This window comes from Diaphorina citri, unplaced genomic scaffold, assembly GCF_000475195.1.
Source record: "Diaphorina citri unplaced genomic scaffold, Diaci psyllid genome assembly version 1.1 scaffold973, whole genome shotgun sequence".
NCBI lineage: Eukaryota > Metazoa > Arthropoda > Insecta > Hemiptera > Psyllidae > Diaphorina > Diaphorina citri.
The window spans coordinates 77,221-92,854 of NW_007378404.1; the positions used below are offsets into that span (position 1 = coordinate 77,221).

The 15,634-nt window shown below is 36.3% G+C and overlaps 3 protein-coding genes and 1 long non-coding RNA gene across 4 annotated transcripts; 2 read left to right on the top strand and 2 right to left on the bottom strand.

The window, feature by feature from the left end:
- The first annotated feature begins 1,188 nt into the window (after nt 1-1,188).
- LOC103513458 (probable glutamate--tRNA ligase, mitochondrial) lies at nt 1,189-6,594 on the top strand. Its single transcript, XM_008478289.3, has 8 exons — nt 1,189-1,385; nt 1,598-1,832; nt 2,072-2,267; nt 2,731-2,945; nt 3,428-3,656; nt 4,220-4,386; nt 4,744-4,898; nt 5,649-6,594. The coding sequence occupies exons 1-8, from the start codon at nt 1,280-1,282 to the stop codon at nt 5,918-5,920; spliced, it is 1,575 nt and encodes a 524-aa protein (XP_008476511.1). The 5' UTR covers nt 1,189-1,279; the 3' UTR covers nt 5,921-6,594.
- Nucleotides 6,595-9,473: 2,879 nt separating this feature from the next.
- LOC113469155 lies at nt 9,474-10,741 on the top strand. Its single transcript, XR_003392662.1, has 2 exons — nt 9,474-9,630; nt 9,793-10,741. It is a non-coding gene; the product is annotated as an uncharacterized LOC113469155 (long non-coding RNA).
- A 1,407-nt stretch (nt 10,742-12,148) lies between these two features.
- On the bottom strand, nt 12,149-13,325 carry LOC103513459 (serine/threonine-protein phosphatase PP1-beta catalytic subunit). The gene has a single exon (XM_008478290.3). The coding sequence runs from the start codon at nt 13,286-13,288 to the stop codon at nt 12,314-12,316; it is 975 nt and encodes a 324-aa protein (XP_008476512.1). The 5' UTR covers nt 13,289-13,325; the 3' UTR covers nt 12,149-12,313.
- Nucleotides 13,314-13,895, bottom strand: LOC103513460 (dynein light chain Tctex-type 1). The gene is made up of 2 exons (XM_026826645.1): nt 13,868-13,895; nt 13,314-13,675 (listed from the first exon to the last, which is right to left on the bottom strand). Exons 1-2 carry the CDS (start codon nt 13,875-13,877, stop codon nt 13,347-13,349), a joined length of 339 nt encoding a protein of 112 aa, XP_026682446.1. The 5' UTR covers nt 13,878-13,895; the 3' UTR covers nt 13,314-13,346.
- Nucleotides 13,896-15,634: the final 1,739 nt, after the last annotated feature.

Consider the following 15,634-nt stretch of genomic DNA (forward strand, 5'->3'; position numbering starts at 1 on the left):
TGGGTTGGAGGATGAGCCTATTGAGCCAATACCTTTAGGTAAAGAGGTTAAGCTAAAAAATTCATCAAATCGAGCACGTGCAAACAGTGATTGTGCAAACTTTACTTACCAGAATCAATGGCAGACTCTGGGCTTTTTGAGGAACTTGGTCCCTTGGCGGTGGTACTAGCCCTCTGTCCAGAGCCACAGACATCCTCAAAGATACAGGCCCTTTGAGATAGGTGTCATGCTTACTTCATGGACAGGGAAAGCAAGCAAATGAGAAAGAAGTTTCTTACCTATTACTCATTCAAATAGTAATACATGTCGTTGTGTAGAGCAGGCATCACTTTAATAGAGGTACAAACCAACTTGCTTGCCTGATTTTTTCCTTATTTTCAACCATTTTATCTTAAAGGGTGAGTGGCATTCTGGAAGATAGAAAAGGACACAATAAACTACCTACCCTTAGGTTAGAGGTTGAGCTGATATCTTTAGGTAAGAGGTTATGCTAAAAACTTGTCAAATCGAGCACGTGCAAACAGTGATTGTGCAAACTTTACTTACCAGAATCAATGGCAGACTCTTTGGGTTTTTTGAGGAACTTATTGGTCCCTTGGTCCAAATTTTGACACATTCGAGTAGTAATTCGCCACGGTTGTTTTCCTTTGGAATATTTCGGACTGGAACTTTTAGAAGAGAGGAAAAATGAAAACTTGGAAATCGTTTGAACCAGTTTGGGCTTGGGGAGGAGTTCGAAATGGTCGAACGTCGAAAAGAAATAGAATGGAAAATCAAGGACGATCCACACGGTTGTCAAATTTGTTTTGGCGCTACCGCTAGTGATAATAATACAGTGTTGCCGAAGCTGAGTGGCTGAGCGCGGAGAACCAACCTGGCCCGGGCCAAGTAAAAATCGACGTTTTCTACTTAAAAACCTTGTACCAAGTATAAATGGTATCATATTATGTATTAATTGGAAATATGGTAGATTTTTTTCATTTACCATCAGCAAATCAAACGAAAAATACAAAAATAACCTTTTCGCTAGCTGTACGGTATTTCGTGATGAATGTACGGTAGTTCACTACTGCATGACCTGGCAACGTGGCATGAATTACCTCTGTGGCCTGGAGCGCGGGATTTTTTGAATTTTTATCAGAAAAGAAATAAAGTACGAAGCCGCGAAAATTCAAATTTCATATCAGTTTTTCTTCAAGTAATTTTGGCACTTTTGGCAGTAAAGTTCTTATGTCATATACTCAAAGATGATTTGATCTTTCTATCCACCATTGAAAACATGATTTGTGTCCGAGAGAATCTATTGAAGTTGACCAGCTACAGAAAAGTTCATAAAGCCCTGTGCCACTCAAATGTCAGAGTGAGATTTGCACCCAGCCCTACAGGTAGGCATTGATGTTATGAGGTAATTGACCAGGCAGGTCTTTCACTAAGGTCTACACACACATACAACTGCCTTTTATAGCTACGTTTTTTTACTCTCCTTATCCTGTAGGAAGGATATTTATGATTTACAATAGGTGTGAAAAGTTGTGGATTACCGAAGGGCTAAGGTCCAGCATCCCTCTCAAATTAAAACACTTCCTTACTTCCACAGGTCTATTACATTTGGGTGGTTTGAGAACAGCTTTGTACAATTATTTATTTGCCAAGTCCCACAATGGTTCTTTTATTCTGAGGATAGAAGACACCGATCAAACCCGTTTTGTACCGGAGGCTGTGGAGAAATTGGAACAAGATTTGAAATGGATTGGAGTTGTCCCTGATGAAAGTGAAACAGTAGGGGGAAACTATGGACCATATCTACAGTCCAAGAGGTTGGCATTGTATCAGTAAGTACCTACTTTTATGTAACTTCAAAAGAATAGTGCTTCAAAAAAAATAAAAAAGAGAGAGAGAGAGAGTGAAAAGTCCCTACCATTATTATTATTATTATTATTATTATTATTATTTTTTACTTCAATGATATTTTGTAAATTCAGTAAAAATTGTGCCTTATTGATCATTTTGGGTGTTCATATTGTATCAATGAATGCCTATAAATCTACATTCTCTTTTTTCTATATTTCAGGAAGGAAGTTCAAACTCTATTACACAATGGTTCTGCATACAAATGCTTTTGCTCTGACTCAAGATTGAACCTGATTAGGAAAGATGCTGTGAAATCTGGATTAGTGCCCAAGTATGATAATAAATGTAGAAATTTGACCCAAGAACAGATTGATGAGAAACTGAAAGAAAATTCCAAATACTGCATAAGGTTTAAGGTGATTTCATTTTCTCAGATGTTCTTTACCTACTATTTTCATAAATTAACAAACTAATGCTTTTCTGATTTGCAAGTATGTACAACATAGGACTCTTCTTATTCTTACTTAAAGTAGGGTCTTAACTTAAATCCATCAAGACAAAACAACTCTTACCACTCTATACAGCTACCTGATTCAATAGTTCATAAATTAACAAACTAATGCTTTTCTGATTTGCAAGTATGTACAACATAGGACTGTTCTTATTCTTACTTAAAGTAGGGTCTTAACTTAAATCCATCAAGACAAAACAACTCTTACCACTCTATACAGCTACCTGATTCAATATGGAAGAAGATATTAAAAATTGATCTCTGTAAAGCTTGGTAAATTGAAATGGACAAAAAAGTTTACTATCCATACATTCCCTACCCAAGATTTTAAAGATTCACTAATCAAATTTACTCTCAACTAATTCCAGCTAACTAATCACACCGAGTCATGGCAAGATCTTGTCTATGGAGACATCTCCTACAATGTGTTTCACAACGAAGGTGATCCTGTGATTATCAAATCAGATGGCTTTCCCACCTACCACTTTGCTAATGTGGTGGATGACCACCATATGAACATATCACATGTACTGAGAGGTGTAGAATGGCAGATCTCAACCACCAAACATATTCTAATTTACAAGTGAGTTATGCTTGAACGCAGAGGTGCTCTGAAGAAGATATTTCGGGAAGGGGAGATTTTTTTTTTTTATTTAGGTGAATTTAATTGTACCTACAATTGTATTGCCTACCTTCAATGCCTCTTTTTTACAACATAAAATTCACGCACTTGAGTATTTTTCAGATTTACCGGAAATAATATAGGTTCCAGCTTCTAAACATTTTTGCTCCTCATAGATCAACGTTTAACTTCAGTGATCCATGTGGATCTGGTTTATCAACTTACTTTCAGTGCGGCGCTAACTCGACTTTAGATTGAAAACTCTTTCCCTTGCTCTTTTTCTCTCCCTTTGTAGAGCTTTTGGATGGACTCCTCCCAAGTTTGCCCATCGTTTAACTTCAGTGATCCATGTGGATCTGATTTATCAACTTACTTTCAGTGCGGCGCTAACTCGTCTTTAGATTGAAAACTCTTTCCCTTGCTCTTTTTCTCTCCCTTTGTAGAGCTTTTGGATGGACTCCTCCCAAGTTTGCCCATCTCCCTTTGCTTCTTAACCTAAATGGATCAAAACTCTCCAAACGGCAGGGAGACATGTCTGTAGAAGCGATTCGTAACTCTGAATTCCTTCCCAATGCCCTGATCAACTTTGTGACCAACTTTGGTGGAGGATTCCACGATCATCAGAGAACGTCGAAATCGCAGTTGTTCTCTATGAAGGATCTTGTAGAAAAGGTATGTAACAATGCAACCTATAATAGAATTAAACCTACAATAAAAGAATTTGGAATTTTCTGGTTCCAGACTTTTTTTAATGAGGTTTGTTAGGGGGTGCTTTAACTGCTAAGATCTTATCGTTCCGAAAGCGAAGAGAGATGCAAGACAGGAAAGGAGAAAGCCAGCCCGGTGGAGGATTCCACGATCATCAGAGAACGTCGAAATCGCAGTTGTTCTCCATGAAGGATCTTGTAGAAAAGGTATGTAACAATGCAACCCATAATAGAATTAAACCTACAATAAAAGAATTTGGAATTTTCTGGTTCCAGACTTTTTTTAAAGAGGTTTGTTAGGTGGTGCTTTAACTGCTAAGATCTTATCGTTCCGAAAGCGAAGAGAGATGCAAGACAGGAAAGGAGAAAGCCAGCCGTTCCGAGAACGAACCCTCTGTTTAGGATGAAGTATCGCTCCGCCCGCCCGGGTGAGAATAGAACCCACGTTCAAACTCTTTTACGATTCTTTTTGCGTCGACCCTAAAATAATGGAAAGAAATTCAATTTTAACTCTGATTTCTTTTTCAGTTCGACTTGCAACTAGTGAACGAAAACTCTTGCAAAGTTGATCTGACGAATCTAAATGAATTCAATAGAGCTGAGATAAGACGAGTAATGTCTACAGGGACACAGGAAGAGATAAGAAGTCTGGTGGAGAAGTTGAAACAGCATATTGTAAACGAGTTTCCCAACAGGTAAGATTCCCAAGGAAAGGTAAAGGACTTTTCAGTCCTATCGATATTTTTTAAGCTCTTCAAATTTGCCAGCATATCAGTGTAGGTACTGTAGAACCCAATTGGAAAAAGTGTCCAAAATTTCATAACAATGGAAATCAGACCTTTGGAGAGGAGGTATCACCCAGCAAAACTAACGGAAAAAATGGTGACTTGAAAGTCTCTTTGTTTATTCAGTTAATGTGAATAAAATTCCAATTTCCATTACTCAGTTGGTATTCACGACCTCCCAATTACCAGGCAGGCGACTTAACGTCTGGTCTTAACCACTTATTTATTTCATTTGATGTATAACCACTAAATTTTTCCCACTTTCAGTTCTCTGCAAATTGATGATGACTATCTGAATTACGTGCTGTGTTGGGCATCAGAGAGGATATTCAAGTTGCAAGATCTAGTAGGCAAAGACTTTGCTTTTATTTGGGTGAAACCTTCCATTGAACACTTATCTCAACACCCTGTGGAAAGCTATGGTAAGGTTATGCTCAATTTAACCTTAGGTACATTTTGAACCATCAGCTTTACGTATTTACATATCCTGTATCGTTCCATTTATTCAACGGGTCGATTCACAAGGCCTAACTCTAAACCACACTCTGTCCAGGTATTTTAGCTTTACGTCCTGTATACAAACATTAAGGACATGGAAGGAGTCTAGATATTGTTTCGTGGCGTCCAAGGGGGTTTTGAACCTCATTTTAAACCCCAACCCTTCCAATACTGTGAGATAGATGCCATGCATATCTCACGGACACGGACCTGTAAAAAAATAAAATGAGCAGGATATCAAGTGATATTACGCAAATACACATGTATTCGGGAAAAAAGCGACACCCACACAAACATCATCAACAACAACAAATCAAGTTCAGTCATCTTGAAAAAGCCTACGAGAGAGGCGAAACTCCAGTCGGTTTCGGAAAATCTCTCCCTAGTCAACACGGAAACCAACCAGTAAAAAAAAATAAAATGAGCGGGATATCAAGGGATATTACTCAAATACACATGTGTTCGGGAAAAAAGCGACACCCACACAAACATCATCAACAACAACAACAAATCAAGTTCAGTCATCTTGAAAAAGCCTACGAGAGAGGCGAAACTCCAGTCGGTTTCGGAAAATCTCTCCCTAGTCATATAAAATAAGGTAAGCAATAAATTATCTATTTTGGGTGTCTAATATGAATTTGATTAACAACAATTCCTCTTCACTTCTATTTCAGGCATTCTGGAGCACCTCATCCCTCGGCTACAAACGTGTGACCCTTTCACCCGTGATTCCCTAGCCACTCCCCTGAGGGAATTCTCTACAGAGCAGGGCGTAGAGTACAGCACTTTCATGAAACTACTGAGAACAAGTCTGAGTGGACTCAAGCAAGGTCCGAGTGTGGGGGAAATGATGGAAATTCTGACCAAGGAAAACACGATACGCAGACTTCGAGATGTACTGGAGTACAGTAGGACAGTGAAAAATTCCACAGCAACAGCAGGCTGAAAAAAGGGGGAATTTCAGATCCGAAGTCCACCACGCTAACCACTACATAACTGAGGTTGGTCTCTGGAGCACCTCATCCCTCGGCTACAATATGAGATCGAAGTTTTCTTCTTGTTCTTCTTCTTTGCGCTTTAACACTATGGACAGTTATGGTAGATATGAAAGAGATTACCTACAATATTATGGGAAAACTTTGAACCACATCTTTCTGACTACCCATGAGCTCACGTGAAGTGTGTTCCTACCTTTAGTCTTTCGCGCTAGATCCAAGTTTTAACTCGACTATCTTGCATTTACCAAGTTATTAAGTTCTATCAATTGTACCAGTGAAAGCAAACATCAAGAGTTCAAAGCGCTGCACTGATATCAAGAAAGCCAGCCATTCCGAGAACGATAAAGTTCGCCCCCCGGGAGGGAATCGAACCCGCGACCTAGCGTTAACAAGGCACGCTACCTTGCAAGCTAACTGGGAAATTACCTATGGTTTAATTTTAAACCTAATTTTTAACAGAAGAAAGACATGAATTCTCAGGAAATAAACATTTTTAATTATATTTTGGTTAAAGTAAAATGATACACAAGTTTTAATATAATGGACTAATCCATTCTAAAATAAACTAAATAATAACTAAAGGGTAAATTTCTCTTTGTATGAAAAAGAAAAAAAAAAAAAATTCCACGGCAACAGCAGGCTGAAAAAAAAGGGGGAATTTCAGATCCGAAGTCCACCACGCTAACCACTACATAACTGAGGTTGGTCTCAGCAGGCTGAATAAACAATATGAGATCGAAGTTTTCTTCTTCTTTGCACTTCAACACTATGGACAGTTATGGTAGATATGAAAGAGATTACCTACAATATTATGGGAAAACTTTGAACCACATCTTTCTGACTACCCATGAGCTCACGTGAAGTGTGTGATTAATTTTAAGTGTGATCCAAGTTTTAACTCGACTATCTTGCATTTACCAAGTTATTAAGTTCTATCAAGCGTACCGGTGAAAGCAAACATCAAGAGTTCAAAGCGCTGCACTGATATCAAGAAACCCAGCCATTCCGAGAACGATAAAGTTCGCCCTCCGGGAGGGAATCGAACCCGCGACCTAGCGTTAACAAGGCACGCTACCTTGCAAGCGAACTTGGAAATTACCTATGGTTTAATTTTAAACCTAATTTTTAACAGAAGAAAGACATGAATTCTCAGGAAATAAACATTTTTAATTATATTTTGGTTAAAGTAAAATGATACACAAGTTTTAATATAATGGACTAATCCATTCTAAAATAAACTAAATAATAACTAAAGGGTAAATTTCTCTTTGTATGAAAAAGAAAAAAAAAAACTGAAATATGTCATTTAGGGTATGAAAAAAATTAGTCCTGAGCCAATGGTCCATCATTCTGTCTGTTATATCACCCCAGATCTACAGGTTCATGTTGAAATCAATGTTGACACCTAAGCTTACTTGAAGACTCTGCCCAACCATCACACACGTTCAGAGGTTAACAAACATTTCAACATGAAGCTAAGTCCCAGAGATTAATCCTTTGTATTATTTTGTTAAAGAGATTCAAGTGTACAGAAGTAAAGACACATTATAAAATACCTATTTTATGTACTGAAAGAAAGAAGCTATATTTTATTTTTATGCAATCAAAATTCCATGTAGGTACTATTCCAACAACTACATAAAAAATGACCCAGATTATGATAAAGAACTTCTTCGAAAGAAGTATTCAGGGTTTTTATTTTTTAATTTTGTTTAGAGTTTTATATTATCAAGAAGTACAACATTGTTCTCAATGTGTGAGCAAGTCAACAATAACACCCAACTAATAAAAGTTTTTTTATATATATATAAATTTAGGTACAATGTAAAAGGTACAATGATAAAATTAAAATGATAAGAAGCTATGTTAAAAGGATGAGATAATAATTACCAGTTAATGTGAATAAAATTCCAATTTCCATTACTCAGTCTGTATTCACGACCTCCCAATTACCAGGCAGGCGACTTAACGTCTCGTCTTAACCACTTATTTATTTCATTTGATGTATAACCACTAAATTTTTCCCACTTTCAGTTCTCTGCAAATTGATGATGACTATCTGAATTACGTGCTGTGTTGGGCATCAGAGAGGATATTCAAGTTGCAAGATCTAGTAGGCAAAGACTTTGCTTTTATTTGGGTGAAACCTTCCATTGAACACTTATCTCAACACCCTGTGGAAAGCTATGGTAAGGTTATGCTCAATTTAACCTTAGGTAGCATTTTGAACCATCAGCTTTACGTACTTACACATCCTGTATCGTTCCATTTATTCAACGGGTCGATTCACAAGGCCTCTAAACTCTAAACCACACTCTGTCCAGGTATTTTAGCTTTACGTCCTGTATACAAACATTAAGGACATGGAAGGAGCCTAGATATTGTTTCGTGGCGTCCAAGGGGGTTTTGAACCTCATTTTGAACGAAGAGGATGTTCTTCAGTACTCGGAGAGCTCGACGACTACAAATAAGGGCAGGATGAGCAAGAGGAAACTCTACTTGATCAAATCAAAGAACGAAGAAGAAACAATCAAGGCACTGAAGACAATCTGCGAGAAAGAGAAAGAAGGGTCCCTTGGTCCAAATTTTGACACTTTCGAGTAGTAATTCGCCACGGTTGTTTTCCTTTGGAATATTTCGGACTGGACCTTTTAGAACTTAGAAGAGAGGAAAAATGAAAACTTGGAAATCGTTTGAACCAGTTTGGGCTTGGGGAGGAGTTCGAAATGGTCGAAAAGAAATAGAAAAAAATAGAGTGGAAAATCAAGGACGATCCACACGGTTGTCAAATTTGTTTTGGCGCTACCGCTAATGATAATAATACAGTGTTGCCGAAGCTGAGTGGCTGAGCGCGGAGAACCAACCTGGCCCAGGCCAAGTAAAAATCGACGTTTTCTACTTAAAAACCTTGTACCAAGTATAAATGGTATCATATGATTGTATTAATTGGAAATATGGTAGATTTTTTTCATTTACCATCAGCAAATCAAACGAAAAATACAAAAATAACCTTTTCGCTAGCTGTACGGTATTTCGTGATGAATGTACGGTAGTTCACTACTGCATGACCTGGCAACGTGGCATGAATTACCTCTGTGGCCTGGAGCGCGGGATTTTTTGAATTTTTATCAGAAAAGAAATAAAGTACGAAGCCGCGAAAATTCAAATTTCATATCAGTTTTTCTTCAAGTAATTTTGGCACTTTTGGCAGTAAAGTTCTTATGTCATATACTCAAAGATGATTTGATCTTTCTATCCACCATTGAAAACATGATTTGTGTCCGAGAGAAGTATCTATTGAAGTTGACCAGCTACAGAAAAGTTCATAAAGCCCTGTGCCACTCAAATGTCAGAGTGAGATTTGCACCCAGCCCTACAGGTAGGCATTGATGTTATGAGGTAATTGACCAGGCAGGTCTTTCACTAAGGTCTACACACACATACAACTGCCTTTTATAGCTACGTTTTTTTACTCTCCTTATCCTGTAGGAAGGATATCTGAAATATGTCATTTAGGGTATGAAAAAAATTAGTCCTGAGCCAATGGTCCATCATTCTGTCTGTTATATCACCCCCAGATCTACAGGTTCATGTTGAAATCAATGTTGACACCTAAGCTTACTTGAAGACTCTGCCCAACCATCACACACGTTCAGAGGTACTGAAATATGTCATTTAGGGTATGAAAAAAATTAGTCCTGAGCCAATGGTCCATCATTCTGTCTGTTATATCACCCCAGATCTACAGGTTCATGTTGAAATCAATGTTGACACCTAAGCTTACTTGAAGACTCTGCCCAACCATCACACACGTTCAGAGGTTAACAAACATTTCAACATGAAGCTAAGTCCCAGAGATTAATCCTTTGTATTATTTTGTTAAAGAGATTCAAGTCTACAGAAGTAAAGACACATTATAAAATACCTATTTTATGTACTGAAAGAAAGAAGCTATATTTTATGCAATCAAAATTCCATTTAGGTACTTAAAAAATGACCCAGATTATGATAAAGAACTTCTTCGAAAGAAGTATTCAGGGTTTTTATTTTTTAATTTTGTTTAGAGTTTTATATTATCAAGAAGTACAACATTGTTCTCAATGTGTGATCAAGTCAACAATAACACCCAACTAATAAAAGGTTTTTTTTGAACTGGAGTAATCCACTTGTGGAACTAAAAGAAGAGAAGACGTTTTTCTATTATTTTTTTATTGTATATATAAATTTAGGTACAATGTAAAAGGTACAATGATAAAATTAAAATGATAAGAAGCTATGTTAAAAGGATGAGATAATAATTACTCGGTACCTACAGTTGTTGTGTACATGCATCATATAATCACAACAGCCATTGCATCATTACTCCCAATTATTTTTGCTCTTTATTTCAATATTTGTTAAAACTAAACTGAAAACTATCAATATTACAAGGTACTTGATTAGAAGTCCAATAATAGTAAATAGGTAGAATTTTGTTGTAAATTACATAATACTGTAAGAAAGGGTGCTACAGAAATAAGGTACAATCTAAACTGTTTAAGGCACAAAAAGGATGAAAAGAAATATGGATGGGGTGAGGATCTACAACAAGAAAATATTGCAAATAAATAAATAAAAAAAGTTGGGGAAAAAAGGGAAGTAGGTGAGAATCATCTACTATCTATTCTTCACTACACCATGCAGTAAAATGGAGTTGATAAAATGATCAAGTTACCTATTAAGGTAAATGAAATTTGCTACATGTGTATGATGTTGAAAATATTAACAAAGAGAATAAATAATGGTGTCTACTACTTTAATATTATATATTGTAAATAAATAAATAAAAAAAGTTGGGGAAAAAAGGGAAGTAGGTAAGAATTATCTACTATCTATTCTTCACTACACAAAATGGAGTTGATAAAATGATCAAGTTACCTATTAAGGTAAATGAAATTTGCTACATGTGTATGATGTTGAAAATATTAACAAAGAGTAAATTCAGAAAACACTATTTTTCAAAATTACTTGAAGACCATCTGTGTAAAATATCATTTTTACTACCTACCTAATAATAATCAAACTACAAGAAAAGTGCTTTCTTTACTGTCAATTGAAATGAAATGATCTAAAATTATTCACACATTCCTAAATTTTTAAGTGATTTTTAACTTCAGAAATAAAATTATAAATTTATCATAATAGTACTAAGTAGAATAAATTACCTACCTATTATGAATTATGATGTTACTTGAAGACCATCTGTGTAAAATATCATTTTTACTACCTAATAATAATCAAACTACAAGAAAGGTGCTTTCTTTACTGTCAATTGAAATGAAAGGATCTAAAATTATTCACACATTCCTAAATTTTCAAGTGATTTTTAACTTCAGAAATAAAATTATAAATTTATCATAATAGTACTAAGTAGAATAAATTACCTACCTATTATGATATTAAAAACCCGCCCGGGTGGGAATAGAACCCACGTTAAAACTCTTTTACGATTCTTTTTGCGTCGACCCTAAAATAATGGAAAGAAATTCAATTTTAACTCTGATTTCTTTTTCAGTTCGACTTGCAACTAGTGAACGAAAACTCTTGCAAAGTTGATCTGACGAATCTAAATGAATTCAATAGAGCTGAGATAAGACGAGTAATGTCTACAGGGACACAGGAAGAGATAAGAAGTCTGGTGGAGAAGTTGAAACAGCATATTGTAAACGAGTTTCCCAACAGGTAAGATTCCCAAGGAAAGGTAAAGGACTTTTCAGTCCTATCGATATTTTTTAAGCTCTTCAAATTTGCCAGCATATCAGTGTAGGTACTGTAGAACCCAATTGGAAAAAGTGTCCAAAATTTCATAACAATGGAAATCAGACCTTTGGAGAGGAGGTATCACCCAGCAAAACTAACGGAAAAAATGGTGACTTGAAAGTCTCTTTGTTTATTTAGTTAATGTGAATAAAATTCCAATTTCCATTACTCAGTTGGTATTCACGACCTCCCAATTACCAGGCAGGCGACTTAACGTCTGGTCTTAACCACTTATTTATTTCATTTGATGTATAACCACTAAATTTTTCCCACTTTCAGTTCTCTGCAAATTGATGATGACTATCTGAGATATTAAAAATGCAATGCTAAAAACTAATAATATAGAAATACACCTCACAAAAAGAGAAGCAATTCTTGAGGATTTGATGACCTGGCAAGAAAATTATTTCCTAGGAACAGATGGATTTCCGTATACCAAATTCAAAACCATGAAAACATTACGGTGAAAATTAATAGTTTAATACTAAATGCATTAAATGAGAATGCTTTCACACAGTTAAACAAAGTGATTTGCCAGAGTTCTACTTTTTCTTAGGTGGGTTATGCTGAGGAGTTGAGGGGCGACTGGAGTTTCCTGTGTATTGATATTTAGCTTTCTTTTCTGAGGGCTTCAAAATTTGAAATGAACACATGAGTGTTTCATCTACTGACATCATACCTCCTGCATTGTCAAATTCTCCACAATAATTAGGAGCTGAGAATAATGTCACCAGCTGTCTCTTTGCAAAGAATTCATAGCCATCATCAACCACTTGATGAGCCCTACAAATGAGATCCAAGTCATGGTTGTGAAGGAATTTGCTAACAACATCTGCCCCAAATGTAAAAGACACACCCCTATCATTTTCTCCCCAACCTTGAACATCTTTGTCAGGATCTGACCACAGCAAGTCACAGAGAAGTCCTGTGTCTGGGACATCAGTAGGTCTCATAATCCTCCTAATCTGTTCCATCATCTGCAAATCAGGACTTAAGCCTCCATGACAACAAAAGATTTTCTCATCTATGATAGCTGCAATAGGAAGGCAATTGAAACAGTCAGTAAATGTCTTCCATAGCTTGATGTTGTACCTTCTCTTGCACTCGTCATAGAACCCATAGATTCTATTTATACTTGCACATTCATGATTTCCTCTTAGCAAGAAGAAATTCTCAGGGTATTTGATTTTATATGCCAGTAGTAAGCAAATGGTTTCTAAGGACTGTTTACCACGATCCACATAATCTCCTAGGAACAAATAGTTTGCATCAGGAGGAAAACCCCCATATTCAAACAGCCTCAACAAATCTGTGTACTGTCCATGAATGTCACCACAGATTTTCAGAGGAGCTTCTAATTCTAGTAGTATAGGTTGCTGCAGAAAAATTTCTCTGGACTTCAAACAAAGTCCACGTACTTCTGCTTCACTCATTTGAACAGTTTTACCTGGACGACACCCTCTGGCTTCAAGAAGCCTTTGGATAAGGTAGTCCACATTAAGTTCAAAGTCTACCATGTTGGAGTCTTGTAAGTTAAACAAATTTGCTTGTGTAGATAATATTGAACTTGAGAGTTCAGACAGATAATCCAAACACAGAGACTATACAGTACATAGTGTTGTTATCCCAGCGTACAGTACAGCTTCCATCAGTGTTGTTATCCCACAGACATGAGGATGCTGTATGGAGGCCAGCACCATTCTTTTGAACAATTGTTCCAGTCACAATGTACTTGTATGGTTTTTGTAACTTAACTAAACTTTCAATAATAGAGTCTATAACATTGGAAAGCCAAGTGTTTACTTTAGAATGGTTGTAGATGTTGTTCCCAATACAATCTTCAATAGCTTCCTTTATAATATTGGATACTTCATCTACAACAAATAAGCTTTCTTCACCTAGCTCTTCCATATAAGGAAGCAAATCAGTGAAAAAATCTTTTGAGGTTTGGCCCGTAACAGATTGTTGAGATTAGTGAAACCTTTTACAAAAAGAACAAATATAACACAAAGGACAAAACAGATAAGCACGAGTATTTAGAAACTCAAATAAAAGTTAATTAAATTGATAAAGAAAAGATGAAAATTGAAGTCTACCTACGGCCATTTACGATTTGAACTTTGAAACACTCGCGCAGGCAAAAAATTCTCAAAAAACAAGTGCAAAACGAAAGCACCATCATCTGTTTTTCAAACTTCATTCGCGAATCCTACACCTATTTGCACAGAGGTAAAAATTGAATATGATTTACCTCTGTGTTTTTAAAAGAGAAGGGGAAAGACCCGCCAGTTTGAAAATGGGAAGTCTTTTTTATCAGTTAGAACATAACGTATATTATACGCTATGGTGAAAGAATGTACCTATCTCCGACACCGACGTATGTAATAAAAATGTATTACCTACCTACCTTCTAACATCAAAAACCACACAATTTACTTCAAGTACATTTACATTAGACTCACATGAAAAGTAGGGTGGGTTGGGATAGTTTTGAGATATCAACTTTAACTTTAATGGTCCCAAATAATATACTTCTGTAGACCATAAGCATGTGATTTGAGAAATTGAGACCATTAAAGTTGGTGTCTCAAAATTATCCCAACCCAGCCTACATGACAATTGAACATGTCTTGCATAAGAGTTAAAAGTAAATGGTAAAACCACTCATTGCAGATATCATTGAATACTATGATATTATTTTACCCTTTGATAGGATAGGTAAGTTGGTACTCTAAATGTTGGCTCCCTTTTACCCGACACTCAAGCTCAGAACGTATATGGCTGAAAAACCTTCAGGCCCAGGTCTCTCATCTAGGTCTCAAGCTTTTCCCGTCACACACGTTCCGACTGTCTGAGAGACCGTGGTCGTCAGATGATTTGAGCTTGAGTGGGTGGCATTATACATACATAGACATGAGAATGAGACACAGATAAGGAAAAAAAAAAAAAATATCTGGTGTGAACATCACACGACTTTCTATTACATTTTCCTGTAGTACGTAACGTACGTACGTAAAGACCATCATGGGCTAAAAACCACCTTTTTGACATCAGGGGATCCCAAAACGGATATTTCCAACCATTTCCCGATTTTGAAAATTTGGACCGATTGCAATACTTTTATTACTATACCCATCTAACTACCTACATCATCACTCTGTGTAGGTACCGATTTGTTCCATTGAAATACTGCCTTCAACAGCTTTATTGCTGTTTTTTCCCCTAATTAACCTCTATTGTTAATATTACTCATTAGTTCATTACACAATCATATTCCCCTCTCATTAGGGGACAGGGTTAGCTCAGTGGTAGCGCAGTTGCTTGCAATGCAGAAGGTCTCCGGTTAGATGTCCTCCATCGATAATAAAAATAATTGAATAAAAATGCACTCATTTAGGTATTATATTTCGATTGCAAATATTTCAACGGCTGTCTATGCTCGGGTTGACCTTGACCCAGTACCTAAATGGGAAGTATTGTCTCTTATCGCCCATCTGATGAGGAACATACTACTACTGGACATTTAATGACACAGACCCATAAAAGGGTGATGTTGCCGATATTTCGTCGCAATAAATAAATAAATAAATAAATTAATAATAATAATTAAGTACTATGAATTACTCGAATGTATATGCAGAGATATCTAGATCTATGTAGCTATGTACGTATACAAATAAGTTGGTAAGTACTTATTTAAGTACAAGAAATAAAATAATAATTATAAAACACAGTTCTAAGTCCTAGCTGTAATAAACAGGTACCTATGTATGTATGTACGTAGACATAGAAAAAACTAGCTAAACTAAATTTATATTAGGTTGTTGGTATAAGGTATTATTCGCAGTAATCATGAATATAGC